Source organism: Echinops telfairi, unplaced genomic scaffold, assembly GCF_000313985.2.
Source record: "Echinops telfairi isolate 266 unplaced genomic scaffold, ASM31398v2 ScPeMD7_655;HRSCAF=1070, whole genome shotgun sequence".
In the NCBI taxonomy this organism is placed as follows: Eukaryota; Metazoa; Chordata; class Mammalia; order Afrosoricida; family Tenrecidae; genus Echinops; species Echinops telfairi.
This window is the reverse complement of record NW_022104553.1, coordinates 10,746,925-10,770,937: the sequence shown is the minus strand read 5'-3', so window position 1 is coordinate 10,770,937 and position 24,013 is coordinate 10,746,925. Positions and strand designations below refer to the sequence as shown.

At 57.8% G+C, this 24,013-nt stretch overlaps 1 protein-coding gene across 1 annotated transcript; it reads left to right on the top strand.

Annotated features, from left to right (window-relative positions):
- NOTCH4 (notch receptor 4) lies at nt 1-24,013 on the top strand. The gene is made up of 30 exons (XM_004711812.2): nt 1-121; nt 866-947; nt 1,143-1,471; nt 4,428-4,775; nt 4,877-4,999; nt 5,083-5,319; nt 5,450-5,605; nt 5,854-6,048; nt 6,786-6,899; nt 8,302-8,415; nt 8,502-8,624; nt 11,201-11,360; nt 11,892-12,037; nt 12,328-12,480; nt 12,679-12,796; nt 12,966-13,053; nt 13,389-13,542; nt 14,560-14,744; nt 15,502-15,754; nt 15,993-16,105; nt 17,650-18,173; nt 18,651-19,034; nt 19,139-19,314; nt 19,838-20,057; nt 20,141-20,210; nt 20,306-20,444; nt 20,881-21,176; nt 21,594-21,741; nt 22,176-22,273; nt 22,462-24,013. The coding sequence occupies exons 1-30, from the start codon at nt 55-57 to the stop codon at nt 23,155-23,157; spliced, it is 6,009 nt and encodes a 2,002-aa protein (XP_004711869.1). The 5' UTR covers nt 1-54; the 3' UTR covers nt 23,158-24,013.

The following is a 24,013-nucleotide window of genomic DNA, read 5'->3' as shown; positions in this document are numbered from 1 at the left end:
GGTCCCTGCCTGAAGAGGGAGAGGGGACCCGGAGTTTGGGGCAGGGACTCTGGAATGCAGCCCCCCTCGCTGCTGCTGCTGCTGCTGTTGCTACGGTGTTTCTCCGTGATCAAAACCAGAGGTGAGGACTGCAGAGGGGAGAAACGGGGAACCCGCTGCCCTAGAAGGATGTCTAGGGGGGTCGCGGGTACGGAAGAGGATTGAGCACCAGGCTCTGAGGAGTTGTTGGTGGAGAATATCTTTGTCCCACCATGGGGACAGCCTATGGGAGAGGCGATTCAGCCAAGGCCTTGGGCCCATTGCCAGAGGAGGTGGCTACTGGGGGATGGGCAAGGGGGTGCCCTCCCCCAGAGACAACCCAGTCCATCCTGGAGCTGAGAGGCAGAGGACTCTGGCAACCCCGTTAGGCGGGAAAGACAGAATCGACTTACCACCTGCAAAAGGTGAGGGGCCAGGAGATGGAGACCGGGAAAGGTCAAGGGCCCACCAAGTTCCTTTCCTGGTCCAGCTGTCCCCACCCCCCCGGATGGCTTACTGCTTGGCCCTTCCGGGAGGAAATCCCTTCCACGTCTCAGCCATTCACCTCCAGGGAGCTGCCCCCCACCCCACACCCCCCGGATTCCTGTTGTCTTGCTTCCCAGGGATGGAGCCTGGGGCTGGAACTGAAGGCCAGAGAATAAACAGGAAAGGGGGGAGTCAAAACTGAGAGGCTGAGACCTGGGGGCTGGGGTGTGGGGACCACGTGGGGACTGGGGACAGAGGACAGTGGTTTAGAGAGCACGTGGCTGGGCTGCCACGGGCAGGTCCCTGGAAGAGGAAAGGCGGAACATCCCTCCCAGCTCTCACCTTCCCTCTCCATCCGTAGGGCTGCTGTGCAGGAGTTTCCCAGAAGCCTGTGCCAATGGGGGCAGCTGCCTGATGCTGTCTCAAGGCCAAGAGGCTTGCCAGTGAGTGTGCCCTAGGGGGGTAGAACCCTGGAGAAGAGAAACGGGGAGAGCTGAGGAGGAAGAGTCCGGAAAGAGGGGGAAAGGAAGAAGGAAGGAGGCAGGGGAGAGGGAGGGGGGCGTGAAGGCCAAAGAGTGCAGGTGATAAGTCAGTCTGAGAAGGGAGCCAATAGAGTGACTCTCCTCCTTCCTGCCCAGGTGTGCCCCTGGCTTTCTGGGTGAGACGTGCCAGTTCCTTGACCCCTGCCAGGATGCCCAGCTCTGCCAGAATGGGGGCAGCTGCCAAGCCTTGCTCCCTGCCCTCCCCAGCTCCCCTGGGCCACCCTCTCCCTTGGGGCCCAGTTCCCCTGGCCCACCCTCTCCCTTGGTGCCCAGTTTCTTCTGCACCTGCCTCCTTGGCTTCACTGGCGAGAGGTGTCAGACCCAGCTGGAGGACCCCTGTTCTCCCTCCTTCTGCTACCAGAATGGCCGCTGCCACATCCAGGCCTCTGGGCTCCCCCAGTGCAAGTGCTTTCCTGGATGGACAGGTAAGTGCTGATGAAGGTGCGTCTGGGATGGGGAAGACAGAACTAGAGCCTAGAGCAATGATTCTCAACCTTTCTTACACGAAGACCCTTTCATACAGTTCCTCATGTGGTGGTGACCCCCCAACCCTAACATTATGTGCATTGCTACTTCGTCACTGTCATTTTGTTACTGTTATGAACCGCACGGCCTTTGTGAAAGGGTTGTTCGGCCCCCAAAGGGGTCGCAACCCACAGGTTGAGAACCGCTGGTCTAGAAGGACAGAGACCATGAGGATCAACAAGCCAATTCCTTTTTTTCTTTTTAATCATTTTATTGGGGGCTCGTACAACTCTTATCGCCTTCCATTGTGTCAAGCACATTTGTACATTTGTTGCCAGCATCGTTTTCAAAACATTTTCTTTCTACTTGAGCCCTTGGTATCAGCTTCTCATTTTCTCCCTTCCTCCCCCACACTCCCTCCCTCATGAACCCTTGATAATTTATAAATTATTAGTATTTTTTCATGTCTTACACTGACTGACGTCTCCCTTCACCCACTTTTCTGTTGTCCATGCCCCTGGGAGGCGGTTATAGGTAGATCATTGTGATCGGTTCTCCCTATCTCCCCCCACCTTCCCCTTCCCCTCCTTGTATGGCTACTCTCAATATTGGTCCTGAACAAGCCGATTCCTGGTGACCACTAACCTAAGAATGGCATTCGCCAGTCTAGGGACAGTGTTTGTTAAAATGTTAAAACATTTTCAAATCAGTTGATAAGTAGCTACTGCCATGAGCCCCCTTAGTGAGCTCCCTTCCTCCCTCTCTTGACCCTCCTCAGATTCGCCCCCTCGCCCCCCCCGCCTGACAGCAGCAGGTTTATCGCCACGCCCACCAAAGGGTCTCCCAGGACCCTGCATTCCGAGCATCTGAACGGCCCCTGTGCTGCACGGTGCAGCGCAGGTGGTCACCTGGAAGGCCAGCCGTGGGAGGGAGCCGTGGTGGGAGTCGGGTGGCGTGGACTTGATGCTGATGAGGCAGTTGGGGCCCATTCCAGGAGAAAGGCTATGGGACAGGCCGGATGGGCTGCCCTCAGCCACGTTGTCAGAAGGGCAGGGACAGAGCAGCAATGCCCTGGAAAGCAGGGGCCCACAGGCTCCAGCCAGGATGGCAGAGGCTGGACCAGGACATAAAGGCCACCTGGGGAAGAAGCACTTGGAAAGTGCAGCCGCCCCCAGAGAGGGTGCGACCGTGAACGTGAATTGGAGGCAAGGCTTCTGGAACTCGGCCGGTGTGGCAACCCAGCTGGCAGCTTCAACATTTCAGATGTGGCCCACCCAGAAAGGCGGGGCTCATAGGTCTGGGGAGGGCTCAGGACGTGGGGAGTGTTCAAAGCTGCCCGGGTCAAAAAAAATAGCATCTGGGTCTTAAAGGCTTGTCTTAAAACAAGCAGTGATATAAGTGAGCTCAGAATCCATTTGCAGGGTCCACACATGGATTAAGCCACTGGTGAATCCCCTCTCAAAATAGTCAAAGAAGAATAGCCTTGGCCTCAGACAGAGAGTATTGTAAAGTAGATTATGGAAAATATAGATAGGGTAAAATGTCACATCTTATTTGATCTCCCTTTGGACCTATTTTCAACTTGTTTCACTTTTTAATATTTTCTGCTTTCTTTTCTATTGAGGTTTTTCTCCATTTTGTTTTGTCATTGTTGTTTTGTTTGTTTGTTTATTGTTTTATTTTGTATGATTTGCTCTATGTGAAATCCAGGGTAGATAAATCTACAGAAGCAATAACTGGATTAATAAATACCTAGGGACATGGCTGGCAAGCGTGAGGGGAATTGGGAAGCTAACCATAGTGAATACGAGAAAGAAAAAAAACTGGTCTGAAAATTATTGTGGTAATTATTTAACAACTCTTCTTAATATAATTCAACAATTTAATTGTATATATTAATTATATGCCAATAAAATGATATTGTAAAAGTTAAAAAAAAGAAAAAAGAGCTGCCCGGGTGTTTCAGTACTAAAGCAGACAGTAAGGAAACTAGACCTGAGACCTGGTGTGAGGAACCGGGAGTCAGACAGCGTATGTGATAATGAAGAGGACAATGCTGGCGTGACCCACGTTTAGTCATTTGGGGGTGGGGAGGGGTGGGTTCCAAGGTACACACTGGGGCCAAAAGCCAGGGGTGCCACTGACCTTGCACAAGACAATGACGCTCAGTTGTCAGCCGACAAGTTAAGATATTAAAGGGCGCAAGGTGGTTGCTGAAAGGACAAGAGCGCTTCCTGAGCTCCATCCCCAGCACATAGTAGGTGTACAAGGCACTAAACTGTGGCTAGGCCACGGCTGACTGTCACCACTAGTGCCTGTGGTCTGTGAAGTTGGTATGGCTATCAGAATGCCTACCTAAAGGTGGGGGTCGCTAGACCCACCTACAGGTGAGGTAGAGACCCTGGGTGTTCAGGTCACGTGCTCGGCCGCTAACTAAGGTGGGAGCTCACCGAGAGACCTGCAGATCTGCTTCCCCAAACCGCGCAGTGCCGACCCACCTGGGGCCGCCGTGGGGCGGAGTGGGCTCTGTGGCAGCTGGTAACGATTCCGAAATCAGGATCAGAAAGGCCAAGTGACTGGCGCAAGGTGCACCGCCGATTGTAGCACAGCGACGGGCAATGTGGGCAATGAACCTGCCCACAGACGCCATGCGCTTTCCTCTGTCTTTTTAAACCTGCCCCTGAAAAGTCATCCCCGCAGGGTTTCCCATCTAGCGTACCCACAGCATGAGACACCTGCCCTATTTCCCTTTGGGGAAAGATGGTCAGTCCGGAGACAACCGTCCCAAGGCATGGCAAAAAGAGGCAAGGGGCGGCGACGAGGGGTGGGTGCATTAGGAGATCAAGGATAGTGAGGACGGTAGACAGACTGGAATGTGTGCCACTCAGAAAAGCCCCCCTCTCACCTCTGCCACAGGCGAGCATTGCCAACTGCGAGAGTTCTGCTCAGCCAACCCCTGTGTCAATGGCGGGGTGTGCCTGTCCACGTACCCCCAGATCCAGTGCCACTGCCCACCTGGATTCGAGGGCCATGCTTGTGAACACGATGTCAACGAGTGCTTCCAGGAGCCAGGACCCTGCCCCAAGGGCACCTCGTGCCATAACACCCTGGGCTCCTTCCAGTGTGTCTGCCCCCCAGGGCGGGACAGTGCCCTCTGTGGACTCCGAGCTGGACCTTGTCCTCCCAGAGGCTGTCTCAATGGGGGGACCTGCCAGCTGGTGCCAGGGGGAGACTCCATCTCCCACATCTGCCTCTGCCCACCAGGTATGTCCTCACCAGGCCCTGCCTGCAGCCCCTTTCCCTGGGCAGGGAGGGCCGTCTCCCCTGGCAGCCCCAGCCCTTAGCTGATCCCAGGCCTCCGCCAGGCTACACAGGCCCAGACTGCGAGGTGGACCCGGACGACTGTGTTGGGCACCAATGTCAGAATGAGGGTACTTGCCAGGATGGGCTCAATGCCTATACCTGCCTCTGCCCGGAGACCTGGACAGGTGAGTGATTGAAGCCGCGTCCATCGGTGGCCCATCACCAGCCCAAAGGCCTCAGCCCAGGTCCTCCTCCCCACCCCCCACAGGCTGGGATTGCTCTGAGGACGTGGAGGAGTGTGAGGCGCAGGGTCCCCCTCGCTGCCAACATGGGGGCACCTGCCAGAACTCGGCTGGGGGCTTCCACTGCGTGTGTGTGAGCGGCTGGGGAGGCCCCGGCTGCGAGGAGAACCTGGACGACTGTGCCGCCGCCACCTGCGCCCCAGGATCCACCTGCGTCGACCGCGTGGGCTCCTTCTCCTGTCTCTGCCCACCTGGCCGCACAGGTATGGGACCAGCGGAGCGCACCGGAGAGGTGGAGGGGCAGGGGAGGGGGAGAGAAGCACCCAGAGGGTAGCCGGGAGCTTCTGGTGGCCTCTGAGAGCCTCCCTCACTGCCTGCTGTCCCCTCCCCCAGGCCTTCTGTGCCACCTGGAGGACATGTGTCTGAGCCAGCCCTGCCACAGGGAGGCCCAGTGCAGCACCAACCCCCTGACAGGCAACACCCTCTGCTTGTGTCAGCCGGGTTACTCTGGGGCCACATGCCACCAGGACGTGGACGAGTGCCTGATGGGTGAGACCCAGCGCAGCAGCAGATGTGTTTGGGGGGGCGGGGGTGGGGAGGGGGGCAGTAAGCCAGACAAGCCTCCGTACCCAAGCCAGAAGGGAGCCGGCATCTTGCCAGCTCCGGCATCTCTTCACCAAGCCACCGGCTGCACGCCCCATGGGTTTCCCCCCAGTCGTCCTCCGTCTTGAAGCCAAACATATACTACGAATGAGTACGCCCTGCTTGTCCCGACTCCCAGTTCTTCTCTCCCGCAGCCCAGCAGGGCCCCAGTCCCTGTGAGCACGGCGGCTCCTGCCGAAACACCCCGGGCTCCTTCGACTGCCTCTGCCCTCCCGGCTACACCGGCTCCCGTTGCGAAACCAACCACAACGAGTGCTTGTCCCAGCCCTGCCACCCAGGCAGCACCTGCCTGGACTTGCTCGCCACCTTCCACTGCCTCTGCCCACCAGGTAGTGGCGAGATGGGGCGTCCGCGGGAGTCGGGGCGTGGGGAGATCGGGAACAGATCCTGTCTCTACCAGACGGAGTGTGCTCTCAGAGCAAGGAGGGCCTCGGGCCTGCTGGGGTCAGGTATCAAGGCTGTTTCTTCTCCTCTCCCAGAGGAAGACGCCCTAAGGGCTAGGAGAAGGGCGATCACCAATAGGTGATAGCAAGGTAGCAAGGAGCTCCCGAGCCAGGTTCCCCAGGTGAGAGGAGAAAGGTAGCCAAGGCTCAGAGGGTATGCCGGCCGGCCGGTCTCAGCCCGGGTGAGGCAGTGGAGACCAGGAGCGGCCCAGAGAGGGGGTGGCAGAGCTGCACACAGGCCCTGCAAACCCCCGCTTGGAGACTGCTGGTCTCCCTGGTAGCAAGAAGAATGAATCACCCTGCAAGTTGCTGCCCAAGTCAGGATCTCAGGTCGGGGGTCCACCCCCTGGTGAGCACTGCCACACACACACACACACACACACACACATACAGGAATGGCCCCCGAAAGGCACTGGAAGGAAGCTGAGACCCTGAACGCACGCAGAGGCCTGGGGCTTTGGAGATTAACGCCTCCTACCCACAGCCAAAGCATTCCCGGGTGGGCTGCCCAGTGGGAGCCCGGGCAAGGCTGGCTCTAGAACCTGGAGTCCCTGGACAGAAGGGGGCCGGCTAAGGGAGGCCTGGCCTGGCCCAGGCTCCCCCAACACATGCCGTGTCCTCAGGCTTGGAAGGGCCGCTCTGTGAAGTGGAAATGGACGAGTGTGCCCCGGCCCCTTGCCTGAACCACGCTGGCTGCCAGGACCTGCGCAACGGCTTCCTGTGCGTCTGCCCGCCCGGTGGGTGCAATGCCCTGCAGCCCCTGCACCCCGGCCCTCTGAAACCCCAGAGGTCAGGCCAGCGATCTCCCAAAGCCTGCTGCCGTTTTTCTTGTATATACCCATTTAGCGGTCTGTCTGGTGAAAGTTTACCTGACAAACAAGGTCCCCACCGAACAGTGTTTCCGTAAGTTATCCTCGGACGTTGTTTACGGTGCTCACTATGCGCCAGCCCTCTCGTGCCCGTCGTAGCCGCCATATGCCGTGTGCAACGGCACAGGATGGGATTTGGACATTGTGGAAGCACTGCCGTATACATGCGTGTAGTTGATGCTAGGTGCATGATCTTGTGCATGCGTGTGTCCCCTGGACTGCAAGTGTGTCTGTTCACAAACCTGTCTTTAAGTCGTGGAAGTGGAACTGCGAGGGACGGTTCGTATCTAAAGCATCTTTAACGCGTCACGCAGGGATCATAGCAATGTTCCCGGGGCGAGGCGGGACCTAGCGGGATGTTGTGTGCAGTGTGACTGCATTTCCATTGTCCCTTTTGCCTCCATTGCCTCAGCGTCCCTTCCCATCCTGGGGTCATCTTGGCCTTCGGTTGAGTGTCGGCCTCCTGCAGGCCACTGCAGGAGGGAGCATAGGACTCACCGGTGGGGCTGGTGCGTTTCTCAGCCGCACTCTTCTTCGCCTGCCAAGTAACCCCCAGGAGAAGCTTCAGGGCTGAGTGCAAATGTCCTATCGTCTCAGAGGTTCCTCTAGTCTCTCTCGGTCCGCGAGGTGTGGCCTGTTTGAGCAATTTGATTTTCTTCTACATTTTTCTCCCCACATCAAGCCTCCTGAACTTCTCTCTCGCCTGGCCCACGCGTTCCGCTCTTCGCCGGGCCCTTTCTCCGCCCCCCCAAACTCTCATCCGTCACGTGCCGCCTGAAAAATAGAATTGCCGCCATCACCCACCTCATCACTGTTCCTGCCAAGTTACTCCTTTCTCATCCTCCCCGGAGTCTTGGGTGTCCTCTCCCTGAGGTCGGGGCTCCAGGCTGGCACTGCTCCACCTGGACATGGCACGTGGCCCCCGGTCTTTCTCCTCCAGCACCCCCAAGCAACCCCTGCTTGGTTTACCAGTTGACATTGGCCGAGGATTGCAGGCTAGACACTTGGCTAATGTGGTTTCCCGGCATTCTCCTGTGTAATCCTTTCACCGGTACCCTGGGGTCATGCCATGATCATTCCCTTTCTACAGAGGAGGAAACTTTGTCTAGAGAGGTTGAGTGACGTGCCCAAAGTCACACAGCTAACAAGGAGCCCAGCTTCACCTGCATCACCTTCCTGGCACCGCCACCCCAACCACTCACACACCTCTGGGGAGCTGTCTCCCTCAGTGACCTTTGTCTTCTCCCCCCATCTCCCCTTGCCTCGCCAGGATTCACGGGCACCAGATGTGAGGAAGACATTGATGAGTGCGCGAGCTCTCCTTGTGCCAACGGTGGGCAGTGCCAGGACCAGCCTGGAGCTTTCCATTGCAAGTGTCTCCAAGGTACAAGGGGGCGCCCACACTGGAGGGATACAGCTAGGTGGGAGCCGATGGCTGTGCAGGTCCCTGAGCCTCCTCCTGTGCTCTAGGCTTTGAAGGCCCACAGTGTCAGGTAGAAGTGGATGAGTGTCTGAGTGGCCCGTGCCCCACTGGTGCCAGCTGCCGGGATCTCCCAGGAGGCTTCTCCTGCCTCTGCCCCTCTGGCCTCACAGGTGAGCAGGGGAAGGCATTGGAAGTGACTGGAGGGAGGCTTGAGTCCATTTAGGGAGAGGGGGTGCTTGGTGGATATTTGAGGGTTGGGATGTGAAACAGAAATGGGAGTGTTCTCTTGAGTGTTGTTCAATGTCAAGTCTGGAGAGCCATACAACCATGGGCGTGAGGGTCAAGGTCACCGTAGGACTCATCCTGAGTCCAACATGAAGGGGATGAATGGAGCTCAGGAACAGAAGGTAGGGCTCAAGTGGAAATGATCCCTTGTTTATTTGGCAAGCATTCATGGAACATCGCCTACCTCAGATGAAATGCACCCACTGCCACTGAGTCAATGTCCATACATAGAGACCCTATAGGACAGCATAGAACTGCCCCTTTGGGTTTCTGAGACTGTGAATCTGTGCAAGAGCAGACAGCCTTCTTCCATGGGGCAGCTAGTGGGTTCGAACTGCTGGCCTTTCAGTTCGCAGCCCAACATGTAAAATGCCCCTGACCCGAGCCACGGTATCTTCCATCACCTCCCGTGCAGTGAGGTGCAGGCTGGACAATGAATAAGGTAGAGCAAGGAAGAATCCATTCATCTGAATGACGGCATCGGTAAAGAATATTGGCAGTAAGTGAGTGGGCTTCGGGAAGAACACATTTGTGTTGGAGGAAGTCCAGCCAGAGTGCTCGCTTTGGACATGTTTCCAGGAGAGACCGATCCTTGGAAAAGGGCATTGTGCTTGATAAAGTAGAGGGTCATCAAACAAGAGGAAGCACCTCGGTGAGGTGGATTGACAGGGGGGCTGAGACAATTGGGAAGTGGCTCAGGACCAGGCAGTGTCTCATTCTGTTGTGCCCGGAATCAATATGAGTCAGAGCCAGCTGAATGGCATCCAACAGGCACGTATTCTCCTGAAGGATCCGCAGCGGCACAGCTGCCCATGGGAAGGGTGGCAGATAGAAACCACCGGGCGGCTCCGTGGCATGAAGAGGTGATTGTCTGCTCCCATCATGGCCCCACACTAGGCGCCCTTTGGGGCAGCTCTCTTCTCCTTCAGAGCCCATGGGGGTCAGCTGTGGCTCAGTGGCAATAGGTTGGTGTGATTCTGGCGTTGTGGAACAGCAGCGTGTCGGACGACAGCTACTCCGTGGCAAAGGTTTTACTGAAATGTCCAACGCGATGCCATATTACAGACGCAAAGTGGAGTGAGAGAGCTGCCGTCCTCAAATGACTTTGAATGTAGTGGGGAGAGACCAACACGTGAGCTCATTGCTCTAGCCCACATGGATGCCCTGAAGGAACCCGGGCGGCGTGGAGTTGACACATTGGGCTGCTGACTGCATGGTCGGCAGTTTGAGACCACCAGCCACTCCTTGGAAGAAAGACGGAGCGTTCTACTCCCGTAAACAGTCACCATCTCAGAAACCCACAGAGGCAGTTCGACCCTGTCTCAAAGGGTCTTTGTGAATCAACATTGACTCAATGGCAGAGTTTTGGGGTTTGGGTTTGGGTTTTTTTTTTGATGACCTGAAAGAGGAATGCACAAGATCCTATGAGATCACAGAAGACCAGCCCACCCAGAAAGATGGGAAGTGTGTGTGTTAGATGGAGTTCTCTAAGAAAAAAAAACAGGACACTAATGATTCTATATATATTCATACATATATGAATAGATAGATACAGCACAAAGGACTATAACAGCTAATTAGTCCACGCAGCAGTACAGAGGGCTCAGTTCAACTCACTTCTGTGGAACAGGTAATTTACTGGAAGTCCTTCAACTCATGAGGACTACTGGGTCCAAGGTCAAAGAAGCGGACAACTGAGACGTCCCTAGGGCAATGTAGGCACAGGCAGCAAACAGCAGGGCACGCCGCCAACAGTCAGCAGCTCCGGAAGCAGGCCCAGATGGGATATCCAACTCAAGCAAAACAAGAAGACAGGATTGGCCAGCCTCACGCTCAAGCAATGTACACACCAGCAACGTGGAAAAGCGGGTCTCGAAAGAACCTCAAAGTCTAGCAACACGATTCACGGGTTGGCTGTCCCACAGGTAGTGTAGCTCACAAGTTGAGGCAGAGAACCAGCTAAAGCAGCCGCAAGCTGATCTCAGCACCAGAGAGTGAGAGAGAGAGGGGTGGGCCTTGCCGAGCCTTTTATCTCTTTGCCCTCCAATCAAACTGCGACCTTATTAATCCCACGTGTTCCTATTGGTCAGATTGACACAAGAAACCTACCTGTCGCAGGAAGGCTTCTTGGAGAAGGTGATGGCCGAGTTGAGCTTTGAAGGATGAGTAGGAGTTTGTCCAGATAGAATGGTCAGACGCTGTTTAGGTTGGAAATAACTCCACATGCAAAGGGAAGAAAAGTGCCTCCCATTCAAGGAAGCCGAGCAAAGGTGAGAAAGGTAGCATCTGTAGGAAGGCCATGCTGTATAGGACCCTGAGTTGTTCAGGGGAGTTCAGAAATGTCCTAGAGGCCGTAGGAGGCCATGGAGAGTGAGCAGGTCATGCATCGGAAGCGGTCTTTGGCCCCATCACAAACATGGAAGGACTCTGTTTTCCCTCTGAGCCATCTCTCTTCACCCAGGCCAGTTTTGTGAGGTCCCCCTGTGTGGCCCCGACCTGTGCCAGCACACACAAGGATGCCACGATTGGGAGGACAAGGCCCACTGCGTCTGCCCTGACGGAAGCCCTGGCTGTGCCCCCAGGGCAGACAACTGCACGTGCCAACATGGGCACTGCCAGAGGTAAGACCTTCCAAGCCCTCTCCCTCTGCAGCCTCCTCGGTCCGGTGGAGGGGACAGCGGTAACGGGAGGATCTGTGGGAAGTGATGAATGTTGAACAGGGAGGAGATGCTCAAGGTCTTAGGTCACAGCCAGTGGGCATGCTCAACTTGTGAGAGCTTTCTAAAGCAGGAAAAGCTCACACATAACGGGGGGCAACAGAGTGAGAGGTCCTAACTGAAAGAAGAACAGTAAACCCCAGGGCCAAGCCATCATTCGTTCGGCAAGCGTTTCTTGAGCATCTACTATCTGCTATGGCTGTCCCAGTCACGGGGGAAGAGACAAGAATAAAAGACAAAGTACCGCGTTCTCGTGAAGTTTGCATCCCAATGAAGAAGAAAATCTGTAATAGAGGAAGTGTGTGTGTGTGTGTGTGTGTGTGTGTGTGTGTGTGTGTGTAAATAAAGCATATTCGGGGAAGGATGATTCTGAAACCACACTTTAGCGGATCCACTAGGAGAAGGAAACACCGCCCCCTTTCTCTTCCTGACCAGGTCCTCCTGTGTCTGCGACGTGGGCTGGACAGGGCAGGAGTGTGACGCGCAACTAGGGGGCTGTGTCTCCATGCCCTGTGCTCATGGGGGGACTTGCTCCCCCGTGCCCTCTGGCTACAACTGCACCTGCCCCACGGGCTACACAGGTGAGGCCCTCTCTAAACCATGCACACCCCGGGCTGACCACCCCCTAAAGTCAAGGCCGAGGCCAGTAGAGACATGTGTCCAAAGGCTCTGAGTCTCAGTCAACACCCCAGAGGACTGGGCCTAAGCTGTGGGGAACACTGGTGAGGTGCAGGAGGTGGGGAGGAGGAGAAGAGGTCGGGTGGGGGAAGAACAACAGGAACTGAGATGAGGAAGCGGAGGCAAAGGAAAGAGGAGGTGGGTAGAGAGAGGAGAGGAGGAAGACTCCCATCGCCCACCCCGTCTCCCTCAGGGCCCACCTGCAGTGAGGAGGTGACAGCATGTCACTCAGGACCCTGCCTCAATGGTGGCTCCTGCAGTCCCAGCCCCGGTGGGTACTCCTGCACCTGCCCTCCAAGCCACACAGGGCTCCGCTGCCAGACCAACGCTGACTACTGTGCTTCTGGTGAGTGCCCGCCGTGTCCTGAGAGTACACCACAGGGGCAAGGGGCAGAGCCCCCGGAAGGCAAGAATGCCCTATGACCCGATGGCAGTCAGCAGTTATTCAGATGGGGGGCGGGGGGTGCCGTGTGTGGAGTGTGACTGAGGTCACAGGCCAGGTTATAGGCAAGGAACCCAACCCCTCACAGCCTCCTCTCTCCAGCCTCGTGCCTCAATGGGGGGACCTGTGTGAACAGGCCTGGCGCTGCCTCCTGCCTCTGTGCCACGGGCTTCCAGGGCCCACGCTGTGAAGAAAGGATCCGCCCCAGCTGTGAGGACAGGTGAGACCCCCCTCCAGGAAGGCAGGGAGGTCATCTGCCTCTCTGGCTGCCTTTGGGCTCTCGGCTACCACTCATGGCACCTCCCTGAAGCCTTCCCTTGATTTACCCTCCTGGTTTCCCATCGCCCCTGAACCTCTCTCTGACTCTGCTCTGTCTCTGTCTTGTCCAGCCCCTGTAGGAACGGGGCAACCTGCCAAGATGCCCCACAAGGTCCCCGCTGCCTCTGTGCCCCTGGCTACACAGGAGGCAACTGCCAGGTAAGCTGCACAGAGCCACGGGTACAGAGGTGACCCGAGAGCTCTAGTGGAAAGGGGGCTGGGGGACTAAGTGAGGGTCAAGAGTCAGACAGAGGTAGGTCGGGATGTATCTTGAACATTGTACGGAACCAACAAGCTAGGATCAAGGGGCCTCTGACCCCAGGGTCTGCTGTAGAAGGTGGGTATCAATGGACATCAAGGGTGGTCTCCTGGTCGCAGACCACTCATAAGAAAGCCGGAGAGAGAAAAGATGTTGAGAAGCTGGCGGCTGGCAAAAGATCTTCCCTGGATCTGTAAACCTGATGCTCTGTCCTGTCTCCTGCTCCTCCCCTTAGACCCTGGTGGACTTCTGTGCCCAGAAGCCCTGTCCACCCAATGCCCACTGCCTTCAGGCTGGACCCTCCTTCCAGTGTCTGTGCTCCCAAGGATGGACTGGGCCTCTCTGTGACCTGCCACTCTCCCCCTGCCAGCGGGCTGCTCTGAGCCGAGGTACCAGCCCAAGGGCAGACTGGGAACCCGAAAAAGGAGAGGAAAGATGTCTCCTCTACCCCATCCTGAAGAGCCCCCACACACAACCTTGAGGCAACACCCCAACGAAACAATGCAAGCCACCCACCGTCACTGGTTCCACTGCCCGCCATCTGCCTAGTTCACGCCCACACAGCTCCGCTCCTGTCATCACCCGCCAGCAACCCCCAGCGGCCCAGTCAGCATGGTTCCACTTGAACACAATCACCAGGGATATAGCTTATCTCTGTCACTAGCCTTGCAACTCACAGTGCAGCACACTGAACCCAACCACCCGCCATGCCCTACAGGCAGAGTGGTTATGCGTTGGGCCGCGATCCAAAAGGTCGGCAGTTTGAAACTACCGGCTGCTCCACGGGGAGAACGTCAAGGCTTTCTACTCCCATAAAGAGTAGAGGGTCACAGTGTCTGAAACCCACAAGGGCTGCCCTGTCCTATGGGGGCACTGTGAGTCGGGATTCACTCGGTGGCGGGGAGTTTTCTTTATACCCCGTGCGTCCCAGCCCGCCCCCATCACTTTGGGGTTGCACAATGTGAACGAAGACCCTCCTCGGTCAGACGAGATTTGAGATGAAGAGAGTTCAGGAAAGAGTTTACAGAGGGGTGGCGGACAGGGCTCGCAGTGAGAGAACATCAGAGAGGATGTAAAATACAGGGGACAAGACCACCACCAGATAAGTCACATCCCCTTACCCAGAGCTGCCCGCCAGCCCTTTCTTTTCCTGAGATTGATTTTGAACCCACCAAGCAGTCTGGTAGCCTAAAGAGGCCAACATTCTGGCCCCAAAAGAGGTCAGAGGAGGAAGTTGATGTTTTTAACCACTTCGGGCTCAGAACAACCTCCACCCACCCCAAGAATACTAGCTGCCCCCAAGAGATCCCAATGGTCTCTGCTCAGCCTGCCAGTGCCCTGCTCACGGTTCCACCACCAGCCCGGCCACCCGAGCTACATCCGTCCCCATCTGCCTCTGTCCCCAGGCACGGAGGTCTCCGTCCTGTGCCAGAACGGAGGGCTCTGCGTGGACCGCGGCCCCTCCCACTTCTGCCGCTGCCCGCCCGGATTCCAAGGCAGCGAATGCCAGGACAGGGTGAACCTGTGTGACTCCAGGCCCTGCCAGCATGGGGGCACCTGTGTGACCCAGCCCAATGGCTACCACTGCCAGGTGAGAGGCTCCGGAGGGAAGGGGGGAGACAGGCGAGTGGGATGCAAAAGACAGTAGTCAGAGGCCCCCATCCCCACCCCTCAGATAACGCTTTCTCTTCCCTTTCCTTACACATCCAACCAGTCACCAAGTCACGTCATTTCACCACCTAAATAGCTCTCAGACTGGTCCTGTCCCTTTCTTCCGACCGCCCGAGTTCGGGCCTTTGCTCATTCTACCTGGACACCTGCAGCAGGCTCCTCACCAGCGTCCCTGTCTCCGACCTCGTGCTCCAACCCATTCCGTCTCTCCTGGCCCATGCAGGCTGCTCTCCTGAAAATGCTGGACTAACTGGTCACGCCCCTGCTTACATCTGACAGCCGGTACCCTCCTCTGCAGGAATCAAGCCCAGGGCCAGGGCCCTGCATGGCCCAGTTCTGCCTGCCTCTCGGGTGTGCTCAGCCCTCCGACTGCTCCCCTGCCAAACCAAGCCTATTGCGTGGATTCCAATTCACGGTGTGCTCCTGTGTACTCAGCAGGCCGGCTCCGCAGGGTGTCAGGGCTGCAATCTTTACACAAACAGTCACCTGGTCTTCCCTCCACAGGGCCGCTGGGGGTTCAAACCGACAACCTTTAGGATAGGTTAGTGAGCGCAGTCTGCAGCCGCCGGACAACACATAATGGCTTCCCTGCACATCCATACTGGTCCCTGCCTCTCTACCTTTCCCCCTGCTGTTGCCTCCGCCCAGAACACCCTTCCCCACATCTCTGTCTACAGTGTGCCCCAGGCTACAGCGGACAAAACTGCTCAGAGGAACCTGATGCTTGTCAATCCCAACCCTGTCACAACCACGGGACCTGTACCCCCAAACCTGGAGGCTTCCACTGCTCCTGCCCTCCTGGCTTCGTGGGCCTGCGCTGTGAGGGGGACGTGGACGAGTGCCTGGATCGGCCTTGCCACCCCAAGGGCACTGCAGCCTGCCACCCTCTGGCCAATGCCTTCTACTGCCAGTGTCTACCTGGACACACAGGTGAGGGGGAAGGGTGCGAAGGCATCCTTGGGGCACACCTGAGCAGGTCAAGGACACCTAGACAGTCTTCACCCCTAAAGCTACCAAGTCCTCTTGTCCACCCACCTTCCACGACCCAGATGCCCAAGATGCCATGCCTGTGTGTCTGGTGCTGGGCCAGCTCCTAGGGAGGGGCCAGGAGATGCAGTGATGGAAGCGTGTGTGAGGGCCAGTCTCATGGCCCCTGTTCCATTGCCAGGCCAGTGGTGTGAGGTGGACATAGACCCCTGCCAGAGCCAGCCTTGCTCCCACGGAGGGTCGTGCGAGGTGGCAACAGGACCAGCCCCGGGTTTCACCTGCCGCTGCCCCACAGTGAGTGACCACAAAGCCCCTTTCCCTGCTGTCCTCAAGCACCTGTGCCATTGGACTGAAGTCCTACGGGGACCAGGGGGACTCTGGAGCAGAAACTTAGGAAAGGAAGCCGTCCCAGGCTCACGGTGGTGAGTGGTGGGTCGCAGAAGCAGTCAGGAAAGCCAAGGTCTTGGAGTACCATGAATGAAATGTTCCAGAAACCCAGACCTTGCCTAATGGAAGGCAAGAGCTCCCCAAGGTCAAGTTGAATGCTCTTGGATAAGTTCTTATCACTGCATGCCTGTATGTGTGCAGATGTAATGGCCCTCTGATGATTAGAGTTAGGTTGATCTTAACAAGCTCTGGTTCACGACACGCTGCCATCACTGGCGTATGCATGGTCAGCTTTCGATTTCTTTCTTATGTTAACAACAGATCACCCAAGAACCTGATCTAAAAATGACAATATTGACAATAACTTGGATCTACTTCATGTGATCCTCCTCTATCCTATTCCTCCTCCAGGGAGAGAGGGAGAGAGAGAGAGAGAGAGTTAGGGAGTTTTAAAAATTTATGCAGAATATATGTTGTTTGCTGCCCTGCCAGCACTTAACCTGGCGCCACCAGGGCTCCTTGCTAAGCGTATATACATGTGCACACACACAGTCTCACTGACCCAGTGGTGAAAGTGCTGGGCTGCTCACTGAGAGGTCAGCAGTTTGAGGCCAGCCAGCAGCGCCTCAGGAGACAGATCTGCTGGTCTGCTTCTGTCAAGACCACAGACAAGGACTCGCGGTGGGGCAGCTCCACCCTGCCCTGTAGGGGCACGATGCATTGGGATTGACTCAATGGCAAGGGATGGGTTTGAATTACACGTGCACATATGTACGTGTGTGTATGTCTGTGTGTGTACACTTAAGTATATATGTGTGCACCTACGCCCGCACCCAATTGATGCCGAGTGTCCATCTGAGACCTCCATCCCAAATTGGTTCAGCCTTTTATTATCAGTATCTTTATAAATCCTCTTTGTCTCTGGGTATTGGAAACGTTACATTCAAACATCTGCCGGTGAACATCCGAGGAAGAAAACGTCAGTAAATTATGCACTGTAACATTGTATGGAGCATATATTACTCATGATAAGATGTGATTCTTCCTCTGCTCCCCCCACCCAAAAAATATGAACAGACAGTGCTACATTCAGTTCCTCATAGCTCACACCCATCTGAAGCCAGGGAGAGACTCCGTGTGCATATCCTAAGTAACTTATCGGTAGTTTGCTGGTAACGTTATCAGCAGCTTCGAGCTCTTTGGAGTCAGTCCCCCAGGACCTGTCTCACGTTTACAACGATGTTTCACACCCTGTGACTCACCCATTTTCACTCCTGCGTGCTCTGTGCTGCGTGATACGACCACGAGTCGTGGCTGTGCCCACTGTAAAACAGTAGCTTGATGCTCTCCGAGGTCCCTTGCCATAGGGCTCCTCTGTTATGGTAACCCAGGTGTTTGCTGAAGGGGCAGGAGATAATAATAAAGCCCCCCATCTCTCCTCCCCTCTGCAGGGTTTTGAAGGCCCCACCTGCAGCCGTAGATCGCCCTCCTGTGGCCTCCATCACTGCCACCATGGTGGCCTCTGTCTGCCCTCCCCCAAGCCTGGCTCCCCACCCCGCTGTGCCTGCCTTAGTGGCTATGGGGGCCCCGACTGCCTGACCCCTCCAGCTCCTCATGGCTGCGGCCCCCCCTCCCCATGCCTGCATAATGGCAGCTGTTCAGAGACGCCAGGGTTGGGGGACCCAGGCTTCCGATGCTCCTGCCCCCCCAACTCTCCAGGCCCCCGGTGTCAGAAGCCAGGAGCCAAAGGGTGTGGGGGCAGAGGCGGAGACGGGGCCTGTGATGAAGGCTGCAGTGGCCCCTCAGGCAACTGGGATGGGGGGGACTGCTCCCTGGGCATCCCCGACCCCTGGAAGGGCTGCCCCACCCACTCCCGGTGCTGGCTGCTCTTCCGGGATGGGCAGTGCCACCCGCAGTGTGCCTCCGAAGAGTGTCTGTTTGATGGCTACGACTGTGAGACCCCTCCGGCCTGCAGGTGAGCCCCATGCCCACAAGCCCGCTGTCCAGGGCGTTTCCACCTTAATCACCCGAGGCGCCCAAGGGCACCGGGGAAGGAGTGGGGAGGGCGGTATTGAAGGGAGCATCCCGAGCAGGCATGGCCTCTGGGTCCCTGTGTCATGGTTGGGGGGGTCCAGTCCACCAGCATCCCCCTGGCAACCAGGGCCCTGGAGGGAAAGGGCCTGCCTCTCCTGCAGAGGAGAGCCCCGGGAACCAGGGGGCAGGGGAGGGGAGGGCAGCAGGGAGCCAGGGCAGCGTGGAGATGGGGTGAAAGGTGAGCTCAAGAAGCAAGGATGTCAGCAGACAGGGGGTCCACCCTGCCATCCAGGGCCTCACGAAGCCCACACCTGACAGCAAGGCCCGCCCAAGGCAGTGGGTGTCAGGAACCCCACCTGAGGCAGGGAGGGTAATTGGGCCTCCCAGGCCTCCTGACGCCCCTCTCCGTGCCCCACAGCCCAGCCTATGACCAGTACTGCCGGGACCACTTCCACAATGGGCACTGCGAGAACGGCTGTCACACTGGGGAGTGCGGCTGGGACGGGGGTGACTGCAGGCCCCAAGCTGGGGACTCACAGCAGGGGCCCTCCCTGGCCCTGCTGGTGGTGCTGAGCCCCCAGGCCCTGGACCAGCAGCTGTTTGCCCTGGCCCGGGGGCTCTCCCTGATCCTGAGGGTAGGGCTCTGGGTGAGAAAGGATAGAGACGGCATGGACAAGGTGTACCCCTATCCTGGGCCCCAGGCCGAAGAGGAGCTAGGAGGAGCCCAGGGGCCCTCTCGGCAAGAGACAGCAGGCCCCCCAACATCGTCCCAGGGACAGGAGACAGACTCTCTCAACACTGGGTAAGGCGGCTGGGGAGAGGGGAGGGTCAGACATTAGTGTAATGAGCAAAGGAAAGGCAGGGAGCCAGGGACCAACACAGGTCTCTGAGGTGTCTCCCCCACAGGTTCGTGGTGGTGATGGGTGTGGACTGGTCCCACTGTGGCCCCGACCACCCTGCATCCCGTTGTCCCTGGGAGCCTGGGCTCCTGCTCCGCTTCCTTGCCGCCATGGCTGCAGTGGGGGCCCTGGACCCCTTGCTGCCTGGACCCCTCCTGGCTGCCCACCCTCGTGCAGGCACTGGTAGGTGAGCCCCTGCCATGGCCTCAGACCCTTGCTCCCAGGTCAGCCGCCGCCGGGCCAGCCACAAACCATGGAGGTCCAATGTTGCTGGGATGCCCTTACCCTTGTTGACCCCTCTGTCTAATTGGACCCCTCCTGGCCCATTTGCTAGGCAGTCTCCTTCCGGACTTCCCTACGCACTTTATCCTAACCTCGCTCGGAGCCATGGCACAGTGCGGGCTTGGGCTCTCCCCTCTACCGGGCAGATATCCAATCGTCTTCATGGCCACATTCACAGTCCATGAAAGAATTGTGACAGCTGGGGCCTCCATGGCGCTCAGTAGGAGTCCTGTCCAGCTCGAAGCGCTTTCCCACTATTGGCTCACTTAATCCTCCCAATAACCCCGAGGTAGTACTGCTGTCAGCCTGTCTTGCAGATGAGGACGTTAAGGCACAGAGAGGTTACTGCACATGCCCAAAGGTCCCACAGTAATAACCAACCTGGCTTCTCTGTGTGACTGTCCTTCCACCCGGACCCGAGCAGACCTCCCTGCCAATCAGCTCCCCTGGCCTGTGCTGTGCTCTCCGGTGGCTGGGGTGCTTCTCCTGGGCCTAGGGGCGCTTCTTGTCCTCCAGCTCATCCGGCGGCGGCGCAGGGAGCATGGGGCCCTCTGGCTACCCCCTGGTTTCACCAGCCGGCCCAGAACTCAGCGGACACGCTGCCGGCGCCGTCCACCCCTGGGCGAGGACAGCATCGGCCTCAAGTGAGAATGAGGAGGAAATAGGGTTTGGGGAGACTCTGATGGTCCTAAGCCCTGGTAACCTCTGCTTACCCGTGTCCCTCCAGGGCCCTGAAGGCAGAGGCGGAAGCTGAAGAGGACGGAGTTGTGATGTGCTCGAGCCCCGAGGAGGGCGAGGTGGGTGGACCAGGGAAAGGGCAGGGACAGGGAAGGGTCATGGAGAAGAGGGAGGTAGTCAGCTGCTTTCTCTGATCCCTGCCCTGGCTCCCAAGGTCGAAGGAATGACCCCACCTTCCAAGTGCCAGCTCTGGACTCTAAGCGGAGACTGTGGGGCGCTCCCCCAGACAGCCATGCTGACTCCCCCCCAGGAGTCTGAGCTGGAGGTCCCCGACGTGGACGCCTGTGGACCTGGTACGTACCTCCTCAGACAATTTTTAGAGTCACCAAGCCCTTGAATGTCAGAACTCGATGTCGAGTTATTGCCTTAAAACTGTGGTCCTCAAAATGTAGTCTATGGATCAGCAGAATGTTCACCAGCGGGGAATTTGGCCATTTCTCTGGGCTCCACCGGAGACGCAGATTCAGAAAGTCAAGCCTGTGAGGTGCGTAGGCTGCAGGTTTGAGTTTGAGAAGGGCCACCCTACAAGTTAGAGAATTAGGGCCTGCTGGCACCCTTTGTAGGTAAGAATAAAGCCCGGGGAGAAGTAGAAGCCAATTGACTGAAAACACACCGAGTCAAGAGCCAGAGCCTCCAGCCCTGGTTCTCCACTCCTGAGCCTCCTCCACTGTCTCCCCAACTGCACCATCGTGTCCTGACTGATTTGCTCCTTGTGACTCTCACCCACAGATGGGGTGACACCTTTGATGTCAGCAGTCTGCTGTGGGGGGATGGCCGCCAGGACCTTCGAAGGGGCCTGGCTGGGAAGTCCTGAACCATGGGAACCTCTGCTAAGTGGAGGGGCCAGTCCCCAGGCTCACACCGTGGGCACTGGGGAGACCCCTCTGCACCTGGCCGCCCGATTCTGCCGGCCAACGGCTGCCCGTCGCCTACTTGAGGCTGGAGCCAATCCCAACCAACCAGACCGGGCAGGGCGCACCCCGCTTCACACGGCTGTGGCTGCGGACGCCCAGGAGGTCTGCCAGGTCAGCAAACACTAGCGTGCCTGACGTTTCCCCGTAAAGCTGGGGCAAAGTCTTCCCGGTTTGGTCAAGTAAGTTGGCGTGAGCTCAGGGACTTGAAAGAAAGGCGGGTGGGTGCGTATGATGACCCAGCTGCTTCAAACCAGTTTCAACTCATGGCCACCCCTATCAAGAGTCGAACTGTGCTCCACCGTGTTTTCAAGCTGGCTTTCGTCGCAAGTGAGTGGCCAGCTCTTCCTTCCGGGGTGCCTCCAGGTGGGCTCACACCGCCAACCATACAGTTGGCAGCCGAGCACTAACTAACTGTCATACCAACCAGGGAACTCCTGGATGCGGCCTGGGGACAGGTTAAAAGTGTTCAGGGCCCGAGCTGGCAGTGCAGGACATCCCAAAGGTCACTGGCCTTCTCTGGCCCTTCAGCTCCTGCTCCGGAGCCGGCAGACGGCAGTGGACGCACGCTCGGAGGACGGGACCACACCTCTGATGTTGGCCGCCCGGCTAGCAGTGGAGGATCTGGTTGAAGAGCTGATTGCAGCCCAAGCAGACGTGGGGGCCAGAGACAAATGGGGTAAGGGATAGAGGTTACACAGACGAGGCCAAAGGGGGTGATGGGCAGCAAAAGGGCAGTCTGGAAGCCAAGTCATCCCTTCCCGGGCTAAGGCTGCGCCGCATTGGCAGTACCAAAGTGGCGAGCGCCTATCTCCCCTCCAACGACACGCCACTCCTCAGCCAGCAGGGAGGTGGGCTGAGAAAGAGTGGTCTCCCGGTCGCACCGACCCGAGAACAATGCCCCATTGTCCCTCCGGCGCGCCAGTGACTCCATCACCAGGGGACAAAGCTTCCTGCCGGTCGGCGGTCGCCAGGGCAACCCTTCCCGCCTTTGAGGGACTCCGCCGGGCGGGCGTCGCCAGCTCTGCCCGCACGGGCAGACCCCGTGGGAAACCGGAACCCGGGCGTCGGTTCCCAGCCCCGGGGGGAACAACTCCCCACGTCATCCCGCAGGCAAAACCGCGCTGCACTGGGCCGCCGCCGTGAACAACGCCCGGGCCGCCCGCTCGCTGCTGCAGGCTGGAGCCGACAAAGACGCCCAGGACAGCAGGGTCAGACTGCAACCGCGAGCTTCCTCTTAAAAAGGGGGGCGTGGGCGAGGTGGCAAGCGCAGGAACCGAACAACAATCACTGCAAAATTAAAACGTGCAGGGGGCGGGGCGGGGCGGGTCGTGGAGAGCCAGTCCAGTGAGCGCGGCCCTGCCTGGCCCCTCCTTCCTAGCCATCTCCTCTCTCGCAGGAGCAGACCCCGCTCTTCCTGGCGGCCCGAGAAGGGGCAGTGGAGGTGGCCCAGCTGCTGCTGGGCGCCGGGGCGGCCCGAGGGCTGCGAGACCAGGCCGGACTAGCGCCCGGAGACATCGCCCGCCAGCGCAGCCACTGGGATCTGATGACGCTCCTGCAGGGGGCGGGGCCGCCGGAAACGCGTCACAAAGCCGCGCCGGGCCGCGGAGCTGGCTCCGCCTTGTGCGGCCGGGTCACGTCGGGGAGCGCGCCCCCGCGTGGGAGCGGGGCCCTGCCGCGCACCCGGACGTTCTCCGCCGGAGCCGGCCCTCGGGAGGGCGGGGCTTGTCTGCAAGCTCGGACTGTGTCTGCTGACGTCGTCGCTTGCGGGGGCGGGGCCTCTTTGCACGGCCGGAGCCTATCAGGAGGAGGAACGGGAGGCCAGCCCCTGCGTGGGCGGAGGTTTTCCGCCGGCGTGCGCGGGCCTCGGCCCAGCCCTGCCGTCACGCGGGGAGGATCCGGAGGCGTGGCCCGGCGCGGGGGTGGAGCCTCGGTGGCTGACTGGCCCTGTGATTGGGTGGCTCTGGGAGCCTGCGGTCCCGCCCCCATCACGACCATCCCGCCTCCTTGCCTTACCCCATCTCCCGAGCGAGCATCTCCTCAAACTGCCTGGGGTCCCGAAGCTCTTAGTTCTAGACCCGGGGACCAGAATTAGAAGGCTGTGGAGGGGACAGGACACGCTGTAAATGGAATATACGACGAAGTGCAAGCAGTTCCGGAAGCCTTACAAACAAATTTGAGGTTCTAGAACCCCTGGTGGCCAGGGTTACGATTTGGACTGCTAGCCACAAGGTCAGCAGTTTGAAACCACTAGGCGCTCCCAGGGATGAAAAAGAGGCTTCCTATTCCTGTTAATACTTAGTCTCAGAAGCCCACAAGCGCATTTCGACTCTGTTCTGTAAGGTAACTGTGAATCAGAATCAACTCGATGGCAGTGAGTTTGGGCTTGTTTTTGAAAACCCCAAAAGTGAATTCATGAGTTTGGTTTCCCTCCCAAAATAAGTGGAGGCTTACCAAAATAGGCATAGCCTTCTACTAGAGAAGCTACAGCTTTGGAAAAAGGGTTTAGAGGGCTGGTTATAAGGGCGGCCCAGCCATTTGCCCTGAAAAATAGGAGTGAAAAGCTATAGGCAGGGTGCAGTGGGAGATGTCCCCTCAAAGGGAACCCAGAGCTACAAGCAGATGGGTGGTGTTTGCTATATGTAGTTCAAAGAAGCCTCTATCGGGCCTTGCTCCTGCCCACAAATAGCTGTGCCTACTATGCGCCAGGAACTGTACAGTGCCAAAGGGAGCCCCAAAGGCAATGCTAGCTGATGATTCTTTGCATTCTCCCATTTCCCCCACCCCCCACCCAAAAAAAGCTCTACTGCAGGGAAGAGGCACCACCTGCCTTACACATCACTATTTAATATCTGACACCTGTCCCCGTACAATAAAGCTGATTGTGAAGTGACTTTGGGGGGGAACGGGAGGGCCAAACGATAATAAATATATGGGAGTGACTTTGGGAA